The 21,086-nt window shown below is 31.4% G+C and overlaps 3 protein-coding genes and 1 long non-coding RNA gene across 12 annotated transcripts in view; 2 read left to right on the top strand and 2 right to left on the bottom strand.

Moving 5' to 3' along the window:
- Positions 1 to 6,770, top strand: part of LOC108738112 (putative uncharacterized protein DDB_G0282133) — an 11,425-nt gene extending 4,655 nt beyond the window's left edge. For 2 of the 4 annotated variants that reach the window (XM_018471358.2, XM_025977600.1), the window contains 3 exons: positions 5,260 to 5,533; positions 5,848 to 6,069; positions 6,471 to 6,770. In XM_018471358.2, coding sequence (XP_018326860.2) covers positions 5,260 to 5,533; positions 5,848 to 6,069; positions 6,471 to 6,678 — 704 coding nt within the window. In that variant the 3' untranslated portion in view covers positions 6,679 to 6,770. Of the gene's footprint in view, positions 1 to 3,954; positions 4,215 to 4,267; positions 5,534 to 5,847; positions 6,070 to 6,470 lie in introns of those variants that run through there. The other 2 variants (XM_025977599.1, XM_025977598.1) reach the window with 2 other exon arrangements.
- On the bottom strand, positions 1,971 to 8,167 carry LOC108739731. 3 transcript variants are annotated; one of them, XR_003231733.1, is made up of 6 exons: positions 8,027 to 8,167; positions 3,462 to 3,571; positions 3,254 to 3,380; positions 2,771 to 2,998; positions 2,179 to 2,436; positions 1,971 to 2,111 (listed from the first exon to the last, which is right to left on the bottom strand). It is a non-coding gene; the product is annotated as an uncharacterized LOC108739731 (long non-coding RNA). The 3 variants fall into 3 exon arrangements; XR_003231732.1 differs by having other exon boundaries at positions 1,971 to 2,436; XR_003231734.1 differs by lacking the exon at positions 8,027 to 8,167 and adding an exon at positions 3,649 to 3,842 and having other exon boundaries at positions 1,971 to 2,436.
- Positions 8,168 to 8,816: 649 nt separating this feature from the next.
- Positions 8,817 to 11,610, top strand: LOC108738120 (proton-coupled folate transporter). 4 transcript variants are annotated; one of them, XM_025977643.1, is made up of 9 exons: positions 8,817 to 9,101; positions 9,148 to 9,267; positions 9,455 to 9,562; positions 9,640 to 9,900; positions 9,954 to 10,128; positions 10,198 to 10,387; positions 10,444 to 10,816; positions 11,114 to 11,354; positions 11,438 to 11,610. In XM_025977643.1, exons 3-9 carry the CDS (start codon positions 9,511 to 9,513, stop codon positions 11,496 to 11,498), a joined length of 1,353 nt encoding a protein of 450 aa, XP_025833428.1. In that variant the 5' UTR covers positions 8,817 to 9,101; positions 9,148 to 9,267; positions 9,455 to 9,510; the 3' UTR covers positions 11,499 to 11,610. The 4 variants fall into 4 exon arrangements, with proteins under 4 accessions (XP_025833428.1, XP_025833425.1, XP_025833427.1 ...); XM_025977640.1 differs by having other exon boundaries at positions 9,161 to 9,267; XM_025977642.1 differs by having other exon boundaries at positions 9,164 to 9,267.
- A 2,331-nt stretch (positions 11,611 to 13,941) lies between these two features.
- LOC108738129 overlaps positions 13,942 to 21,086 on the bottom strand; it is a 75,117-nt gene continuing 67,972 nt past the window's right edge. Inside the window, exons 4-14 of the mRNA XM_025977622.1 lie at positions 20,464 to 20,699; positions 19,817 to 20,107; positions 19,021 to 19,134; positions 18,495 to 18,893; positions 17,780 to 17,918; positions 17,600 to 17,721; positions 17,405 to 17,519; positions 16,519 to 16,620; positions 15,969 to 15,983; positions 15,498 to 15,793; positions 13,942 to 14,741 (exon numbers count right to left, since the gene is read on the bottom strand). Of these exons, the coding sequence (XP_025833407.1) occupies positions 14,634 to 14,741; positions 15,498 to 15,793; positions 15,969 to 15,983; positions 16,519 to 16,620; positions 17,405 to 17,519; positions 17,600 to 17,721; positions 17,780 to 17,918; positions 18,495 to 18,893; positions 19,021 to 19,134; positions 19,817 to 20,107; positions 20,464 to 20,699 (1,937 nt within the window). The 3' untranslated portion in view covers positions 13,942 to 14,633. The remainder of the gene's footprint in view (positions 14,742 to 15,497; positions 15,794 to 15,968; positions 15,984 to 16,518; positions 16,621 to 17,404; positions 17,520 to 17,599; positions 17,722 to 17,779; positions 17,919 to 18,494; positions 18,894 to 19,020; positions 19,135 to 19,816; positions 20,108 to 20,463; positions 20,700 to 21,086) is intronic.

The following is a 21,086-nucleotide window of genomic DNA, read 5'->3' on the forward strand; positions in this document are numbered from 1 at the left end:
TGTGTTCACTTTAGAAACTGTTATTAATAAAATACGTTATGTATATTATGTATTATACTATTACATGAGATAAATATGTTGTAATTAGTGTAATTAATAAATATATGGGTCTAATTAATAAATCTATTTTAATTTTATCAGCTTTTTTATTGAATAATCTTTAATATACAAGTAATTTATTGAAGAATTAAGCAAAAATTTTCACTACAAGTTGAATTTAAAACTTATACATAAAGAAACGCAATTACAGCAATAAATCTCTATTATTTTATAGTACTATTGAAATCAAACGTTTCAAGGCCGTGTTACGTAGAATAACAGAAAACAAAACTGCCATATATAGTTGATACCGCGCTAAAAATTGGAATTCTGAAAAAGATCTTTCGCGGCTTATGCTCTCCTAATACAAATTTTCAGATTTAACAAAATTTTCAGTTTTGCGTCATATACGACGGCTGGTCAAAAAGTTATGGAAAAATGAAATTTCAAAAAACTTGAATTTTCCATTACTTTTCGACTAACCTTCGTATTTGGCTCAAAACTGAAAATTTTCATAAATTTCAACATTTGTATTAGGAGAGCATAAGTTGCATCGGGTCTTTTTCAAAAAACAACTTGAATTTTCCATTACTTTTCGACTAACCCTCGTATTTGGCTCAAAACTGAAAATTTTCATAAATTTCAACATTTGTATTAGGAGAGCATAACTTGCATCGGGTCTTTTTCCAAGTTCAGAAATTAAGCGCGGGATTAACTACAGCTTTCTTTCAAATTGTTCAGCTTTTTTTCAAATTGTTCAGCTCCTGAACACACGATGGCCCTGGTTATTTTCAAAACTTGACACAATTACCTTTCTTTTTATAGTATTTGTGCTATTTTATTCTTTACTGTTGTTTAAGGCTGAGAATTAAAAACGCATACTTTACTTATTTATTTATTTAAATACCAAAGAATGATAATACAATGAAAATACATTTATTATTTAGAAATACAATTTACATTTATTATAACAAAGTACAAATTTATTTCAAATAACAATACATTAATATAAACAAAATGTCTAAGATATAATACATTCTAACGACTTATAAAAGTTAAAAATAAAATACCTGTAAGAGAGACAAGAAAATCAATAAAATTTCAAAGAAAATACATTTATTATACATAAACTGTCATACCATTATTATTTCAATGCAAGATTAGGGAGAAAAAAGCCTCCCTAACCTTCTGTGGCCTCCGCATCTCCCCTTATAGCCACCCTATCCACCCAAACGAACATTAATTTTGAAAGCGTAAACAAATAATTAATTTAATTTAACAATTATACCAAAAAATCAATTTAGAAACATTTTAAATATCAACCTAAGTTATGATTATAAAGATATAACAGTTTATGCAGTAAAAAACAAAATACCTGTAAGAGAAAGACAAGAAAACACATGAAATTTCAAAGAAAATACAATAAAAAGCAAACAATACGATGTCTTCAGTCTTCTTCGGTTACCTGAAAGCGAATAGTGCAATTACAAGGACTAACGACAAATACTAATAGCTTTGGTAGAGAAGATCGGACAGATTTCGCCAAGGCAAGCTGGGCAGTCGCCTATTGCTCCTATTCCAGATAACCCACTGTACCCTGTCTGAAAGGAAGTAACGCTAGAGTAGACTCGCGAAAAGTGTATAAGACACTTTTAAGATCAACTAAATAGCTAAGCCCAAGGGAAGTCGTTCGGGGAGGCCCTCCCTAATTCCACAAGGGTGAGAAGAAACACACACGATAACGAAACGTTGAATCATGTAGAACTCGTAGGGTAAATGCAAAGCAATTTATAGTAAGAATATGCAGTAAGCTAAGCGAAGAGGTAAGCAAGGTTAGACTATACTACAACTACTAAACGTGTTATTTCTACTACTACACTACTACTACATACAAAAAAAAAATAAAAACATCTAAATTCAACAATTACTTCAAATAAAATGAACAAAGATAAGCATGCAAAATAAAAAATTAATTTGAATAAAATGAACTTAATGAATTCTATTAGATAAAGCATGCAAGATAAAAGAAGTATTTCAACTATGGGGTCATCTTTGGCTTCTCCAACGTTGATCTGAAACAGATACGGTGGTAATAGATTAATAATGAGCAATTAAAATTAACTGTATCAAGTTTCTCACCTTAATTAACTGCAGACTGAAACTGTTTGCAGGTGTGAAGAGCAAACTAATCCAGGAAAAACACCATAGCAGAAATCTTGTTGTGCCATTTGAAATCAAATAGATCCTTAGTTGCTCCCACTAATCGGTCGAAAATCAACTGCATGGTGTTGCAAAGTGAAGATAAAAATATCAAATCAGGAACAAAGTCCTGAAAAGACCACACCCATGTAGACGGTTGTTCGAGTACCGCCAAACTGAACTCATTTGTTGGACAATCTGCAGAAAGGGCAAAAAAATTATTAATTACACTATTAATTAAGAAAGGAACTAAAAATAAACAACAAAAAGCAAGTAAAATAGCTGAATTATAATAAAATGGCGACAATTGTCATTTCACACCATGATCATAGACCCTGCATGACATAAATAAAGACAAACAATCATAGATGCACGGTGTCAATTTATGATGTGCACAATAGATATTTAAAAAAATGAAATACCGTAGATACACGTTAAGATTAACTGAAACTGTGAACAATAGATAATTGGTAAGACAGATAACCCATAAAATCAATATTGAGCAACTAACATAAATGGCATGCATTCTCACCTTAATTATCTGCAGAAAGTAGCTTTCTAAGGTCCACACGTAGAATGAACAAGCCAAATTCAGGAGGAATACCACTGCAGACAAGTTGTTGTTTTAGTCGTTTCCAAAGTAATTTTCAAATGTCTCCCCATCTCAGGTGCAAAATTATGTTGCAAGGGTAAGACGTCAAAATCATCGACTCTTTCAGTACCATCAGAATTAGCTGTAATTTCTCTTCACTTGGACAATCTATAGAAACGGGCAAGGAGACGTGGTTAATTACAACTTTTAAAGCGAGAAAATCAGTAATATTATAATGTGGCGATGTGGCATTAAAGTTAACAGCTAACTTTCGCACTGATGGAAAGGCCAGTTCCACATTTTGCTTCTGCCATTTCTAAAACGTTATTTAAAAGTTGTCTGATGAAAGTAAGTTACAAATACCTAAGAAATTGAAGTTTCTGGGATCTGAATTAATATTTTAAATTGATATAGTTTACTTACCAGTCCATTCGTCATAAATCTTTCCCTTAGCAATGGTACCCTGTGCTCTCCCTGTAGAAAAAAGGCACTTTTGTGCTTCTTTTTAGGACATCTACTTTCTGGATAGAACACTGACACAACCAATGTTCTGTAAATTAATCCCATCCTGAGTTTTTTTAATGTTAATACGAAAGGGTATAAATTCACCAATTATGGCATGTATGCTCACCGTAATAGAAGATCCTCCAAAATGAAACGAACACCATTTTTTTGTTGTTTGCCACTTGCTTTTTCAGTTGCATCAAAATGAACACTCTTCCATTCTTATTTATCATCAATCTGTAAATATAGAAAAGAAAAACGAATGAACTAAATTATTAAACAATTAAAACATGAAATACAATGAAAATACGCACCGAAAAGCAAATGAAATTGCAAAATTTTAAAAATGGCGACATAGCGTCGTTTTTAATACAAGATGGTAAGATGGGCAAGATTGGACAAGATCGTGAAACACAGGAAGGTCTATAAAATTCATAGATTCATAAGTACTTGTCAATTTATGCTGCGGACATATAGATAAGTGTGAAGGAAAAACCTATAAAGTATAGACGAAAAAGCAAATCACCAAGTCAACATTAGTTATTTTACGTCTGTTCTTACTATAAATATTCTTCCTCACTTCTCTNTATTCTTAATATATAAATTCTTCCACACTTCCCTAGAATCTTTAATCGATGTTCTCTTTATGGCATTTTAAATAAACTGAAATTTTGTGATACATACAATTTTAACAAAATAGCACATAATTCGACACATTACCTAATCTAACCACTCGTCTGAAATTAGCTACCTACCAACATCCTAACAATTCAATTTGCCATACCAACTTAAATAAAATCAGTAATTGTTTGCAAAATTGTACATAACCTAAATTTGTATTCAATTTACTGATTTCTACATAATACAATTATTTGCTGATGTAAAAGGTATTGTATTAATATTTACGTGTAACTGATTGATTACAATTTTTAGTACTATGTCCTGTGACAATGTTTTATCAGTTGATAATGACGAATACGATAGAAATACCTCATTAGCTAATCAAGTACAAGTTTCAAACACCTACAAACAGCTTAATATTAAAAGGACGGTTGATGTAAGAAAATCTACGGGATCATTTATATTTCATAATGGAGTCATAAGTTCTAGAATTCGTTTTGTTAATGATTACCATGAAGAATATATAAGTGTGGCTACTTCCGAACGACTGAAGAGCATTTGTAAGAGCACTGACACACTAGTAACAGGAATTTCTAGTAACTTTTTACTCAATAGAAATATAAAGAATAAAAAGAAAAGTTTTGGTAAAATAAAAACTAAAAACATGCCCATGAAGGCAAACAAAAATTACTTTGAAACTACAAAAATTGAACAAAGACTTACTACAAACCAATTACCAAAAGGACAGGATTCTGTTAATGTTTTAGATGATACAGATTCTGTTATTTGTTTGGGTATATTGGATGTTGCATCTTCAAAAATTTCAACAAATAAAACTTCAGAAAAATATGATCAAAATTCTTCATTAGTTTTGAGTAATAGTAACAATCTTAATGAAAATGATGTAATAATTGTACAACAGTATTGCAACCTGTGTGGGGAAGATTTGAATATGGAATATAATCAAATAAGTGATAAACACAGATGTCCTGATTCTGCTAGAAACTGCCAAAAAAGAACTAAATTAACAAAAAGTATTTGTTCAATAGAAACCAAAAAGACAAGTAAAATACGTAACAGTGGACAAGATAACACCACAACTACAACTACTTCTGGACTTTCTTCAATCACTTCCTTACCTTTAAATATAGAAAGTTGTAACAAGAATAATGAGAACCCAGTTGTAATACAAGATACTACTTGCAATACAAGTACTAACAGCCTTTTCTTTAATGATAATAATATTATTAATGCATTAAAGAGAAAAGTTTCGGAGTTTTTGGATAAAAAATATACACAAACAGGTGATGCTACTTCGACAAGTTATGGTAACAATAATAAATGTTTGTGCCAAAATTTTGTAAATTTGAATTTAAAGAAAACTAACGATGTGGAAAGTAGACATAAACTAAGGGTGAATAGTGAATCCACAGAGGTGGTTGATGATAAATTTGAACAAGGCTGTATAGATAATGCAAGGGATAACTACATTTTTGGCTACAATTATTATGGTTCAAAAGTGCGTAAGAAAAGTGGTTTGAGATTAATAGTTATCGATGGGAGCAATGTTGCTTTAGGGTAGGTAGGCGAAGAATGTAGTAAAAACATTTATTTTCTTAGTGCATTATAAGAGTTTTAATTAATAAACACAGCGTTAGTGAACTGTGCTTCTAGATAAATAGATATTTAAGTTTAATATTATTGAGATAAAAAGCTAATTATAAAAAAATACTGTTTTGGTACAAAATTTTAATATCTGTGTAAGTTTTAGTAGTAGTAAATTGTGTAAAAAAAAACACCCATAGCTGTGGGGGCAGATTACCCATATTTACCCGTCTATGATCTTATTTCAAATATTTTTAACTAATTGGTTTAATTTAATTTATTCATAGGCATTCAAAAGGAAAATTCTTTTCTTCAGAGGGTCTAAAAATATGCATAGAATACTTTTACCAAAGAGGGCATGAAGTGAAAGCATTTGTGCCTCAATTTCGCTTGAAAAATGGACAAACTTCAAACAAGCAATTATTACAATGGCTGTATAATCGTGGATGGGTAATATTCACACCGTCCAGAGAAGTAAATGGGCGAATGATAGTGCCTTATGATGACCGGTATGAAGATGAATAACATTGTCATTAAATAAGAACGTTGAAGTTCTTGATCAGAAATTTGTCGAAACTGATACCAGATATGGATTGCGATTTCGGTCTCATTGATCTTATCAGCGCGCTTAATTGATTAATTTTTAAAATCTATAGATGCTGTTGCCATATTGACGAATTACCCCTAATTGCTTTAACGATAATGATAAAAACTTGTGTAGATATGTGGAAGTTTCAATAGTAGTAACTTGTAACATGCAAAAAAATATGAGACCTATAGTTTCAGAGTCAAATCACCCATATTTACTCAGCTACAATCATTCCACTTTAATATGAATATTTTAAATGTTTTGAAAATTAAATTAATTTAATTGGTATCTCGCTATCTATCTATATTTTTCAATTTTCAGTTTCATAGTACAGTGCGCAGCTTTACATGATGCTGTTATAGTTTCAAACGATTGTTATCGTGACTTAATGAAAGAAAATCCACAATGGAAAAAAACGATTGAAAATAATCTTTTGATGGTTACATGGGTTGATGACGTAATTTATTTTCCGACCGATCCGCTTGGCAAACGGGGACCTAGATTAGAAAGTTTCTTGCGTTATTCGTAATTTAAACATAAACACCTACCTTATTACATTATATTATACTATTTACATACATAAAATGACAAAGAACTTGTGATTTCGTTTTTGGATTTCTATACTTGCTTTAAAAATAAATTTATATTTTTATTCAGTAGTTATTTATATAGTTATATTTTTTTTTTTACGTTAATTTTACCGTTTTTAGTAACTTGCAAGTACAATTTTTCTAAATATAACACACATAAATTTTACATTTCTTCCGCAGTCCAAAAAACCCAACCCAAGTCAAATAATAAAATTCGGGTATTAATTAATAAAAAGAATTTGGAAGCAATACAATAGATGGTAAAAATCTACATATAAATATGACTGATTAAAATCAAATACATATACATATTTCATTATTCACTTTTGTAAAAAATATAAGGGATGTTCTAGAAATTTTTACGTTCATACATTAGGACATCACTACTGCAGAAAATTTTGTTACTTAATAAATACTATGCTGAATAAAAAAGAAACATTTGGTTTACATATCCTACTAATTTGGAGGCTACCTAACTTCATTTNNATCGTACTCCAACATATGTTTCAGCTGTAATGCCACTATCAAAGAGTTAATATTCCAAACTAACAGAAAATATGCTAAGTCTAGTTTAAACTTGTTACTTTTTTTACTTCTTTTATAAACGAGTAAAACCCCGAAGTCCATTTGCTTAGTCCATAGAATTATATTGCTATTGTTAGCTCTTGTTACTTCCAAAATTTCAAGCAAGTTTAATCTCCTACATTTATTTTGAATATGAAATACTGTGAAGTTGTTTATATCTAAAGGGTAGAAGGTTAAACTTACTCGAAATGTTGGAAATAACAGAGCCATCAACATGTGAAAGACTGACAACTATTTTGGAAACAATTAATTTTTAAAATTGCTAAAATGATTATGAATTATAAGATGGAAGTGAAGTTTTAAAATTTCTCATAACAAGTATCCAGTGTAATTACTCTTTGAATGGGAGTTATAACTACGGTGACGATAATTTTTGAACAAAAAAAGCAGCTACACTCAGTTTTTAAGGAAAATAATAATTGATATATTTTTTGTCCATATTTAATTTTTAATCAAACAAAATACTCAAAGTTGTATTTTTAGAGAAGTACAAATGGTAACTTTAGTTATAACATAACCCACGCAGGACCCTTCTATGCATATGATTTTTACTTTCCTTTTGCGATTTAATTAAATTGTCTTCACTTAGGGCTCGATCTATTTCTTTTTAACTAATCGTAAGAAATGTAATATTTAAGGATACCTCTTAGCGGTATCAATTTTTTAAGTATATAAGGATCTATTCATATTTAAACTTCTTACCGATAATATTGCTCTGCTGTTACTTAAATTCTTGTGGTGAAATATTTTAAATTATTCTTATTAAAAACATTATTAATCACACACCACACACTCAAATATTCGCTTCCTAAGACTCGTTTTCGCTTGTCACTGCCTGCCCAGTCGTACGTATTTATTGGTTATGTTCATAGATCTTCTCATGATCTTCTTGTTATGCATAGATTAGAGATACATATACGACAGTATCATAGATTAGAGATATATATATACCATAGTAATGATTACAAATAATACTAAATTTTAATGGCATTACTATGATCATATTATCTATGATTCACGATTGGCGCACGTGTATTAGTAATATTAATGAAAAGTATTCGTCTATGTATTATATGCAATTTTTACTGATAAATAATATTAAAGATTAATTCCGCTTACCACATTAGATTATTCTCCAAGCACAAATTAATTAAATTATCACATCGTCAGTAGTTTTTCACAGTTAAATACCTGCACCTAAAACAATTTTCTTTTTTTAACAGGACTGATAAACGCACAATTATGATACTCCCATATTTAGAACCCGCAAACGACACATAATTTATTGGTGAAGATGTAAATCCAGGATTATTTATATCGGGTGCTAAATTCATACAACTATTCTCACATCCTACTTCATGCTCATGTCCTTCATGTCTATTTGTTTGTGGCTGTCTATGTCTATGGCTTATGTTATGTTCGGTCTTCTAATTCATAGGTACGTTTTGTGTATCTATTATCTATGGTCCTAATCCTAACCTATAATTTTTGGTTACCAATTTTTTTTGCTAATCATACGCACTTCTCATCGTAGAATAATTTTATTCTATCGCGTAAAATCGAGTTTTTTGTATACTATAAAAATGAGTGTATTTGTCTGTGTGGAGGTAACCTTGAGTTCGAAGATAGGAATGATAATTGAATACAATGTTCTATACAATACTGCAATAATTTTCACAAACTATCCACATATTTAACAAAGAGAATAATACAAATTCTACGTTAAATTATATGGTTACGGGATGATTTCAAATAATTAAATACAAATAAAATTTGTGTAAGTAAAAATTCTCTATTTTGAATTTCTACTATTGTTCTTACAGAATATACTTTCAGAAGCTTTATTGTTTTATAGGATACTATTATATTATTGATCCACTTTTTAATTCATTTTCCTGTTCCCGTAAACGACTTTTTTATTAAACATCAGTTTGGAAACAATGGTAAGCATCTGAGTACCATTTTTATTATGAACTACAGTTTTTGTTACTCTTATCTCATTGTTACTTTTTGATAAAAATTTATTAATCAGTTCTTATCCCTGCTTTATTTTTGTGCTTTTTATACGTTTTTATTTTTCATCAAAATTACTGTAATTACGAACTAAATATATTAATATTTAATTTCAAGGAATGAAAGGACAGTATTGTTTTAAGTTTTGGAAGTTTTTGTAAAGCAGTATCAAAATGGCCATAGAAGTGGCATCGGTGTTGCTGTTTTTTGCTGTTAGCTTTACAGGTAAATTACCAGTGTTTCAGCTTCTATTAGTTGTTACTGTTCCAATTCCCTACCTTTTATGCCTATTAACTTTGTAGCACCTATTACTACAAATTTTTTATTGGATAGAACATGTGTTGTGATGTTAGGTCATAATAAATCTGATTGTGCTTTATTGGGGACTGACAATGCTAGTTCTGCTACACAAGAACTAGAAAAACAGGTTCAACCATATGCAAATGATATAAGCATGGTACAGTCATTTGTGTTATCAATTGCAACAATTGTGTCCTGCTTTTTTATCGGTTCATGGATTGATAAAAATGGCAGAAAACCAGCCCTTCTTATGGGTATTTTAGGTCAGTGAAAATATTATTTTTCAAATAAACATAATGAATGTATTATTACTTAGGTTTTACTTTCTATATGTTGATAATCCTTATAATCTATTTAATTCCAAATGCAACACCATGGTGGTTAATTGTTGGCATATTACCAGTGATTTTAACAGGTGGTTTTCCCACTTTTATGACTGTGATGTTATGTTATGTAAGTGATGTGTCTTCCGAAAGTCAAAGAGGACTCAGGTAACTTATTTTATCATTTTTGGTACAAAAAGTAATAGCCCTATTAAAAAATACAAAATAACATTTCAGAATGGGCATTTTTGAGAGTTCTATGGCTATAGGAGGTTTGATAGGCACATTATGTAGCTCATATGCCTTTAACGCAGGTGGATATATAACAATGTACAGTATATCAGTGGTGTGTTGTTTTCTTGCATTTTTATATGCACTACTGTTTGTTCCTGAATTAGTTCAACAAGAGCAAAGTGAAATAGAAAGGGTAAATGTGCCTTTCAATTTCCTATGAAGTTTTTTAAATAAATTGTAATATTTTAGAATAAATCTGTCTTCAACATTGCTATGATGAAGAGTACATTTCAGACATACTTTAAACAAAGAGAAAGCAAAGGTCGAATAATTTTAATCCTTTTAACAATTATGTTAGTTGTGTGCTATTTACAATTTACATGTGCTGATTCTTTTACTTTCTTGTACGTAAGAGAAAATTTTAACTGGTCGCTAAAAACATACACTTATTATTCGTGCTTTAAAACGGTCATGTCCATACTGGGTAGCACCTTTGGAATTTATGTTTTTCAGAAAATCTGTAAAGCTTCCGAAACAACAATAATTTTGTTTGGCTTTATTGGAATTATTGTTTCTCTTTTAATGATCGGTTTTGCTCAAAAAAGCTGGCTGTTGTATCTAGGTTTGTATCTGTTATATATATTTTGAAAGAGTAAAAACACTAAAGGGAATTTGTTACCAAATTCTCTGACAAATTATAGCGTATTCAAAAATTATAAAAAAATGAATTTTTTAACAAGGACCAAAAGTTTCTTTTTAATATCTGTAGAAAATATTCTTCATTTGCAGATAGAAGGTTCGTACTTAAACCGACGACCTTAAATACAGTTAAATGTTCATTAATCTTATTAAAAACAAAATTAATTTTATTCGTAAACTATGCAAGGCAATTGATATATTGATTCATATGCAATTGCAGGGGGATCTTTGAATTTTTTTGGTGCATCGATAAGTCCGCTGACTAGATCAATGATATCAAAAATAGTCGATGAAAGGGATGAAGGAAAAGTATTCTCGGTTATTTCGATTATGGAAACCCTAACAGCCATGATTGGAAATCCCTTTTACACCTTCATTTATAATTCTACTTTGAATTCATTTCCTAGTCTAATTTATATTGTCTCGGCTGGATTTTTAACAATAGGAATGGTTTGTGTAATGTAAGTTTTTCGTATATTTAATTCTTTCTTTAAGAAACCAATTGAATTTTTAAATAAATATTCAATATATTTTCTATTTTTAGAACCATCATCATAATTAAGCGATGTAATAATCAAGTGAGATACAATGAATTAAATGAGTAAAAAATACATATCAAATCCAAACGTAACAGTAAAGCTTTAAGTTTAAAAATAAATGGTCAAGCATAATAAATATACCTATTTATCATATTAAAAGTCCAAATTTTTTTTTTATTTAATTTGCACATTTTCAAATACAATAATAAATTATCTGTGATAATATTGTGCAGTGTGATTATTCAATTTTAATTAAAAGTTTAATAATTAATGAAGTCCGGTTTGGTACTTATGCAAACAGCTTTAATTTTATTATTTGAAAAATATCAAGTGTGATTATACGTATATATATATCATTACTAATTTAATAAAAACTATGCAACAACCTTTCACTTGTGTTATTTATTGTTTCCTGCGGATTATTTTCCAAGCAAAGCACATAAAAAAATAGCATGCATGCAATATTCTTTTTAGACGCTACTGATGAAATGAAAACAAAATCAAACTGTTAACTTATACGTGGTATACCCACTTTTGTTCTCATTTCATTGTGCAGTATGGGTCAATTTTTTAGCAGCAATAAAATACTTATTAGCATTTAGTTAATCCTAAATTTGAAAATATATTTCTAACTGGTCCATCAATGATTCCTGACATTGTTTTGAACCAGGTTAAAATTTTATTTTCAAATGTAGGTGTAAGCAATTGGGTATTATTAAAATACCAAATGTGCATTCATTGTGTAACAACTGTATATTGTAGAGGCAGAATTTAGGCCAGTTTTTAGTTAAAAATAGTTATTACCAAAAGGATATTAAAGAAATCACTTCTGTGCTCTCGAACCGCGGATTTGGAGATTCTAAGACTACTAAAACTGTATGTTTAGAGTACGTCGCTATATGGATGCAAAACGTGGACGGTGGGCACAGCAGAAAAGAATAATGAAGCGGTTGAGATGCAAGATCTAAATATAAAATGGTTTGAAATGAACAGGCTTTGGGAAAAATAGTAGTAAAAGAGCTAGTTAGAGGAATATTAGAAGTAGAAACAGGAGTAAAGAGAGGCAAAGGAAAACCTAGATTTACGACGGTTGGCTTAGAATGGGAAAGAGTGCAGGCGCGTGTCCAACAAATCTTAGGACAGGCGTTCTTGTGATGAAAAAGATACATAAATATAAAATTTATTCCTTCAAGAACTTACTTTATCATTGTAGAAGCTGCAAACCCCATCGTTATCAATTTAACATTCACAAACAATATATTTATAAAAAAAANAATATTTGAAATTATTTGTATGTATTATTAATTAATTTTATTGGAATACGATCTCAAGAAACGGGAAAACTTTTAAAGACAGTAGAAAAAATATTTACCTTCAGAAGGTTTTCGGTCTGCACTTTGGCTTCTGATGCTATTCTGTCGTCTAACTTCGCTTGGACTTCCGGAAAAAATTTGGGAAGGATGTGCATAAATAACACCGCCAGACTGGGATAGATACGAGGGTTTGACTTGAGTGCACGCTTGGAATGTACTCAAAGATGGATTCGCGGCTTGAGACGTGGGTATGTTGATTGACTGTGTATTGCGAATAACCGTCTGAGACGTGAAGATGGTTTGCGATGTAGAAACGTTACGTCGAAGAGAATTAGGACTGGCTGGTGTGTGCTTTAGTTCTGTCAGAGCTTTAACTGTTTCAGCCACATTAACTCCTAGAACAAGGGTTAAATTTTTGTTTACTACTTAAGTCTGATTCATACCAATAAATTAATACAAAACTTCTCATTTCTCATTTGTATGAAACATAAGAACATTTTTTAATGCCATTTATAAAATTAGTCTTTAAAAAGGAGTGAGGCACAATTGGTCCCGCTTTTATATAAAAAAGTGCAATCGAGCAAGTATACTGTATATGTGAAATAAGTCACATCACATTAAAGGTACAGGTATATATAGAAAACTCAATAAATCGAAAAAGTGTGAAAAATCAGTGAGATGGATTTTATAAATTGTTTCCATGTTTATTTATGTTAGTTTAAATTAATGCACATGCTGAAATGACAATTTTGTTATATATTATCATATTAAAGGTACTATTTTTGTCTAATTTACAGGCATATTTATATACTGTTGTCTCTTACCTGAAGCCTTTGAAGTGGGCGATGACGATTCGAGTAAAAAAGCAGGAGGTGGGGGTAGGTTTTCCTCAATATTGACCGGTGTTAAGGGGCGGTTAGTATTTGTTATAGAAGATGTTCTACGTATGGGGGGTGGCGGCCGGTTTCCTTGTGTTGAACCACGTCGTAACAATGAACTGCGAATTGTACCACTCGAGTACATTGCTAAAATTTTTTATATGAGTGATTATCACAAGTTTATTTGAGCATATAAACAAAGTTACTTATTATAAACGTTATTTTCATAATTAAACTATTTTCTTATATCTTATATAAATATATGAAACACAAAAAAGAGACTTACTAGTAATAATTTAGTATGTGTAATAATGCAATATATATTTATCATAAAATATACAATTGTAATTAAAGCATTCGGATTAGGAATAAGTACTAAATTATGTACTACAAAAGTCTATTTTACGTTCGTTTGACTTCATAAAAAAATAACTTGTTAGTAAATTGTTAAATACGACGGACACAGTTTTTGCTTGTTTTATTAATAATAATGGAAGTTAACAAGAATAATAGTATGTAAGGTCACCTGGCATGGTTTTTAAAATGAAAATAAAATAATTAAAACAAAAAAAAAATGCGGAACGTTTCTTTAGAAATGTTTAAGAAGTTATCTTTTATCGTTTACTTTAATTCTAATAACATCTACGACAGTTTACGAGATACATTTTATTATTAATTTTTTCAATTATAAATAATACGTTGCTGACTTAACAATAATTAGTAAGTGATACCTCCAACCGTTCGCATAATTAAATAAAATACTATTAGGAAATGAAGTGTTCAAAGTAAAACGAAAAACCAATCAAAATTAATTCATTCGTGAAATTTTAATACATAGTTAATACCCAAAAGTTAAAAGAATGTAAATCGAAATTGTCGGAAAGAACTATTTATAGGATATGATTAACGGCAGTACATCAAGAGATGAATTGACAAATCCAGCTACGTGTTTAAGAATAAAGACACGATTATTTATCGACCATATCTAACATTACAAAAATAATAATTGTTTAAAATATTTTTGGTGCTGACCGATCGTTAATTATCTTTGCTCTCCGAAGAGTCGCTCCTTTTTTAATCTGGTCCATCAATGATTCGTGACATTGCTTTGGATCAGGCTAAAATTTGTACCATATATTATAAAAGATGATTGCGTTGGACAAAAAACTACCTTCATCACTTTTTAATCAAAAAATGTTTTATCACTGGCACTTTATACCACATTTGTTTGTTATAATTTAAAAATCATCAGTGTAGAATATTTAAGTAGAACTTAGATTTCAGTATTTAGAGTATGGATTTACTCCGAAAAAACAATACTCCCTTTTAAAATCAAGAGTATGAAACAGAAGGAAATGTGGTTGTACAGAACCAATAAATTGTTTCATTGGACCCTAAAGGAATCTGACGATTTATAAGCTGCTTAAATACGTTTATCGATAAGAAACATTGCCCCCATGTAACTATATAGGTTGTGTTCCGAAATATAACCCAGCATAGTGGCCAGTGCTGATGACGTCATGAACCGACGCCATACTGTTGATTCGTTCCTAAATATACTGGTCAGTGCTTTGACGTCAAATTGACGCCATATTGAGAATAGAGCTTGTGCTCGTTTACAATACTTTTGCTCCAAAAGTTATTAAAGTTTCTTACAACAAAAAATTCCTCAAAGCCAGATACACACACATCCGTTTCATATACCACTACATCACACTTGTCTCACCAGTACAATATGGTGGCACACCAGTACAACATGGCGCCGATTCATAACATCATCAGCACTGGCCAGTATGCTGGGTTATATTTCGGAACACACCCATAGTAATATCAATTTCATTTGTTTTAATATCAGTTAATGAACAGTTACTTACTTGTGCTTTGCTGTTGATGATCTGCCGCACCTTATTGGCTTTGATTTGCGAACACTGAATGTTGTTGCTGTTCTGCTGTTGGGCGAGTTTGGCATTCAAAGAGTCTAAAAAGTTTTGTCCGGCAAGGCCTCTCTGTGCCAATTTGTTCTGTTGTTGCTGAAGAGCATTAAGATTGTTTGCCATCATGGTCACGGAATCGTCCACGTGACGTCGCGAACTACGTGGGCTAAGAGTTGGAGCCAGCTTCGCACTGAGTGTCGCTATAAAATTTGAACCGACCCCTCCTGGTCCTGTAAATGATTAAAACAATAAAAAAAAGAAATGTAACTAATTATATCGATGTAAAGAAGGAATCCAAACTTACAGGAAAAAAGTTTATTGGGATATTTAAGAATATGGTATATGACTTTTGATTTATGAATTAACGAATATTTATTTATATTTCTGATAAAATACAGAAGTTGTATNTACCACTCGAGTACATTGCTAAAATTTTTTATATGAGTGATTATCACAAGTTTATTTGAGCATATAAACAAAGTTACTTATTATAAACGTTATTTTCATAATTAAACTATTTTCTTATATCTTATATAAATATATGAAACACAAAAAAGAGACTTACTAGTTATAATTTAGTATGTGTAATAATTAACTGATTAGAGTACTTTTTTGGTTGCAAACAAAAGTATAAAATTCCGCAATCTATACGTACTTTGGCTAATTATTTTAATTTTGTGCTTCAGATTATCACAGAACAATCAAAAACTACGTTTCTCCAAGAAAATTTACTTTTTTCAAAAACTAAATGTACCAACTTATAATGATCATGCTTCTATTTTTGTACTTAATTAATTACTGTGTATGTCTAAAAACGCATGGGTAACTGAAAATACGGACGATTGATCATGATATTAGTATATTAGTGTCTCTCATTCAGTTTGACAAGTCGAAATTTCGATGTGGAAACGGAGACGTGGTATATTATACAGATTATGTGAGTGAAAAACTAATTATTTACCTGTCATTGACAATGGTCGACGCCTAACAGACGTTAAATGATCGCCATTGCGAGGTAGCGTGCAATAGCTGCCAGCTGTTTCAAGGTTAGACATCGACAAATCTAGTAAAAAACACTAATCAGCACGCACATGCGACAAGATGAACTATTTGCAATTACAACAACTTGTAGAAATCTATGTACATTACAAGCAACAACTAATACTTCTGATGGGGGCTCGATATTAGGACTTGATGTAGTCCAGGATTGATTTTCCACCTTCATTGAAGATTGCGAAACGTCAGAGAAATCAGTAGACTCAGCGAAGGAGAACCATCCTAGACCATCAAGCCCGATCATCAAAACTTCTCTAGAAACTCTGACCGTGAAACCCTTGACCTTTTCATCAATTTATAGTTCGTTTTAATATAACTTAGCTATTTTCATGTATTCTGTCGATAGACAGGAGATACAATCTCAAAAGCCCAAACAGTCAATCACTAAATAACCCTACAGGTGCTTTACAATTTATTTTAAAAAATAATAGACGAGTGCATAAAGAATATATCCGTTTTTCTTTTTGGTATAACTTGACCAGGGCTCGTAAAAAGAAAACAATGAATTAATTTATATAGCAGACATCACCCAGAATGGATGTATAACTTGTGTTGATCAGTTTAAAATAGACGAATCTGTTATCAACGAATTATTAATCAGTTTTAAATGTACATATACTTCTTGAAGTTGTATATTAATGTGTTATGGTAGAAAGAGAGACAGTATTTTTTCTATTTCTACGTGACATGATTCACTTGACTCTCTACCAAAAACCATGCACTTTTGTCAAAATTTACATTACTTTTTATCTTTTCACAAAATGCCTAATACAAACTAATTATTGTTTTACCTTCTGTTCGAACTATTTCTTCGGTTATGAAAGTGGTTTGACTACCGTAGCCACTGGAAGATTCGAGCGAACTTTCGCTTGTGCTTATGCCATCCTTATCGTTTTCGTTAGGACCCTTAACAATAAATCAATAAAAAACGTAATTATTCGTGACCGATCAATCAATTCATAATGTAGACAAAAAGAAAATATTACCTTTTCTGTAGTAGGAGTTGACGTGAACTCGGCAGGGGGTGGTGGTAAATTTGTTTCCTGCACTTTGGAGGCAGCCATGCTGGCCAAATCATGCATATTTACGTACGTTGGTTGAGGAATGTCTATAAAAGAAAAAAGTTATTTAATTCGTTGTGAAATTAAATTATACGGTAAAGTTGCCTTTAATGATGTGGGAACATGCATGGGAAGACTTGGAAAGTTTGATTTCTACTGCCGAAGGAGGTAACACTCTTACTCCTGATTTAATCGTTTTTGCAGGCACATTGGGACCATTAGGACGTTCTAAAGAAGAACATCTCTGAAAAATAAAACGGAAATTACTAAATCCACAATTTTAAGGATATAGTAGTAACGATATTAATGTTAAACAGTTTTCAAACATTTTATTATTTTGTAGAATTCACGTTAATAACTGAACAGTCATTGTGGGAGAAGGTTGTAGTGGGATAAGTATGGGGAACATTTTTGAAGTCTCTTTACTTTTTGTACAAATATGATCTTTATTTATATTCTACTATTGAGTTCACACAAACTCTGATATTTAAAAATAAAGTGAAATATACTAGTTGTTCCCCCTTATCAGTCACTGTGAGTTCGAAACTGTGTTCTTTGTGTTAAAAATTGTTTGAAAATAAAATTTAAAGGAATTGTTTGTACACAGGTACGCAACACATCGTACACTTCAGTATAAGAAATTGCTGATACTAACAACGTAATACTACTTTGCCTTGTGTTAACAGCGCTCATAATTTCTTTTATATATAATANACTTCAGCATAAGAAATTGCTGATGCTAACTACGTAATACGACTTTGCTTTGTGCTAACAGCGCTCATAATTTCTTTTATATATAATATTTCGTTGATGTACTTACAGTAGGCAGTGGGGGTTTGCTACCATTCTTCCCTCCGTTAGTTTCATTATTATTGCTACTGTTAGAACCGTCACCAGGTTTTTGCGAAGTGACGACACTGCTTTTGTTTTCTGGTACTGTCACAGACGTGGTTACAGGACTGGCGGGTTGTGAAAGACTCTGATCGGGGGCTTGGAATGTATACACGGTAAGTGGCGGTCTTTGGTGGCCCTTTTCATATGCGGACGAGATCGTGTGAGGTCTTTCGTTCATAATCGCGCACGCAGCCCTTTCAAATTGCATTGTCTCTTGGAGATTAGGCCATGTAGCTGTGGTCGTGGGTACCGCGCTGGTCGAAAATGGGGTACAAGGGGTGCTACCGTTACTACTGTTCGGACTGTGTTCGGATAAATTCGACACCTAGAAAAGGGGAAATAAATTAATATTAATAACGGTGAAATCATATTGTGGTTGTTATCTTTTTTATGGTCGAAGAATGTTAACAAAAAAAAAATAGATTTTCTTTATCTATCTCTGGAATACCCACCTGGGCCACACTTAATGATGAAGGAGGTCTAGGATATAGAGTATCTTGGGAAGTAAATCCGGAATCTTGGCTACATACTGATGCAAGTCTCATCGTCCCTTTAAAGGGTATGTTCTGTTCACAAGACAACATCAAAACTAATTTTAAAAAAGCAAATAAAAAGTATAATGCAAAAAAAATAAAGGTACAATAATAAAAATGACAAAACAAAATAAAGATGTGTAATAATAAAACTATCGTTTAAAAGGTCCATTTGAAGAAATCACTCGGTATGTGTAACAAGTATGCATGTCTAATTATAATATATGCAAAATTTCTACGTACAAACTTTTAAGAATATAAATGCAACCACATGGAGTCTACAGTTACCATGCATTTACCATAAGCAAAGAACATTATTCTGTTACCTTATTAATGACATTACTATTAGGCAATAAAGCAAAAGAAAATTAGCAAAATAATTCAGAAAGAACAAATATTTATACAGATATATATACGATTTTAAGTTCAAAAAATTTACTATTACTCCTTAATAATAAATAAATTACAGGGAACATTGACATAGAAGAATAACTATTATATATTCGAGTACTACCAAATATATCCATTACCAGAAGGCGATGTGAATAGCTGTTCTTTGCCTATTAGCCTAAAAGCAGACCATATCTTTAGAAGTGGTTAGATTAGAAAGCAAAAAAAAAGAGAGATTAAAACCACCAGTAAGCTCCTTCCAGGAAACCTGACGTGGGAACGTTATTATATTATTACTTGTTAAATAGGGATAGTAACAGGATACCTGTGAAAGTGATCTTTGCCAATGAGGATGACTTGGCGAATGATTTTTTGAACTACCAGACGAGGAACTATTAAGAGAACTTATTGAACACATCGACGATTTTCTTGATCCTAAGCTAGAAGGGGACGAGGGTGGTGTTTGGAACGACCAGCCACTGTCTGAACTTTTTAAATCCGCTATCACCTGTTCTGATGCAGGAGGCAAAATTTGAGGATCAGCTGTATGCTTCTCTAACTGCTCAACAACTTCCTGAAGATGCGACAATTCTGTCAACATTGCCACCTCTTCATGCTGGAAAAGAAATTAAATTAAATGCATACAACTATCCATTAAGTACCTAAAGGTGCTTTTATTTTTACAATCATTCTATTTTCACTAGAAATCGCAAGTGCTCGCAATTCGACATGACATAAATTAAAACAGAAACGAAGAGGCTGAAAAAATTTTCCTAAAAATTCTACAAAATTTGCATTTTTTTTTTAAACAAACAGTGGCGTATTTGCATAAATTGTCTTGAGGGTCCCTTTTCAAAATAATAATAATAACCGTAACGTAAGACCACTGCGGGGCATCATCAGTCAGGGCCCAATGAAAACGAAGGACAATAACTCCCTTAATTAGCACGCTCGTATGACCTGTATACATACCACGACTGGTTTCAAAAACCCAACGAAACAACAAAATCTACTTCTTTCTTCAAGAAGGGCTGCTCTAACGGCCCTTTTCTCCGTCTCTTCTAGCACCTGCCTTTTTTCGTTTACATCTTGAAGACAGCACTCTATTCGTTTTTGGAGGTCACCCCCCGTACCCTTCCTATATTTCTTTTGCAACCTTAAAGTATCAGTTGATCTTTTCTTTAATTCAGCACGGGCCCTTTTGTAATCTGAAAGAAATTTGGTATGTATACATTTTTCAATGAAAATAATAATAATAATAATAATAATGGTTTGTTCCTGACAGCCGTTTTTTTGTACTGTAAGCACCCAAAGTTATTTATGTGGAGATTTTAAAATGCTCAAAAAAAAAATTAATTTTAGGTATCTCGGTGTGGGGCATTCGACTAGTACGTTAATCAGTAATGTGCTCGAAAAGCATGCGAAGAAAGCAATGTTTGTTCGGAATGTTTGTTCGGATTATTAAGGAAAATTCAGTTTCCTACTTTTTTATTATTCAGTTTTGCTGTCTTTAAGTGTTCTAATTGCTGGTAATAATATTCCGAATTTATCACTTATTGTTTGGTATGCTGAGTTTCTTTGAATGATCATCGCCT

Source organism: Agrilus planipennis, unplaced genomic scaffold (assembly GCF_000699045.2).
Source record: "Agrilus planipennis isolate EAB-ADULT unplaced genomic scaffold, Apla_2.0 scaffold25, whole genome shotgun sequence".
In the NCBI taxonomy this organism is placed as follows: Eukaryota; Metazoa; Arthropoda; class Insecta; order Coleoptera; family Buprestidae; genus Agrilus; species Agrilus planipennis.

Bases quoted from the DNA above. Each gene is read 5' to 3' on its own strand.
- LOC108738120 (XM_025977643.1), top strand. From the start codon at position 9,511: ATGGCCATAGAAGTGGCATCGGTGTTGCTGTTTTTTGCTGTTAGCTTT. The intron at 9,901-9,953 runs GTCAGTGAAAAT...ATTATTACTTAG, and splicing joins CCTTCTTATGGGTATTTTAG to GTTTTACTTTCTATATGTTG. The intron at 10,388-10,443 runs GTAAATGTGCCT...GTAATATTTTAG, and splicing joins AGCAAAGTGAAATAGAAAGG to AATAAATCTGTCTTCAACAT.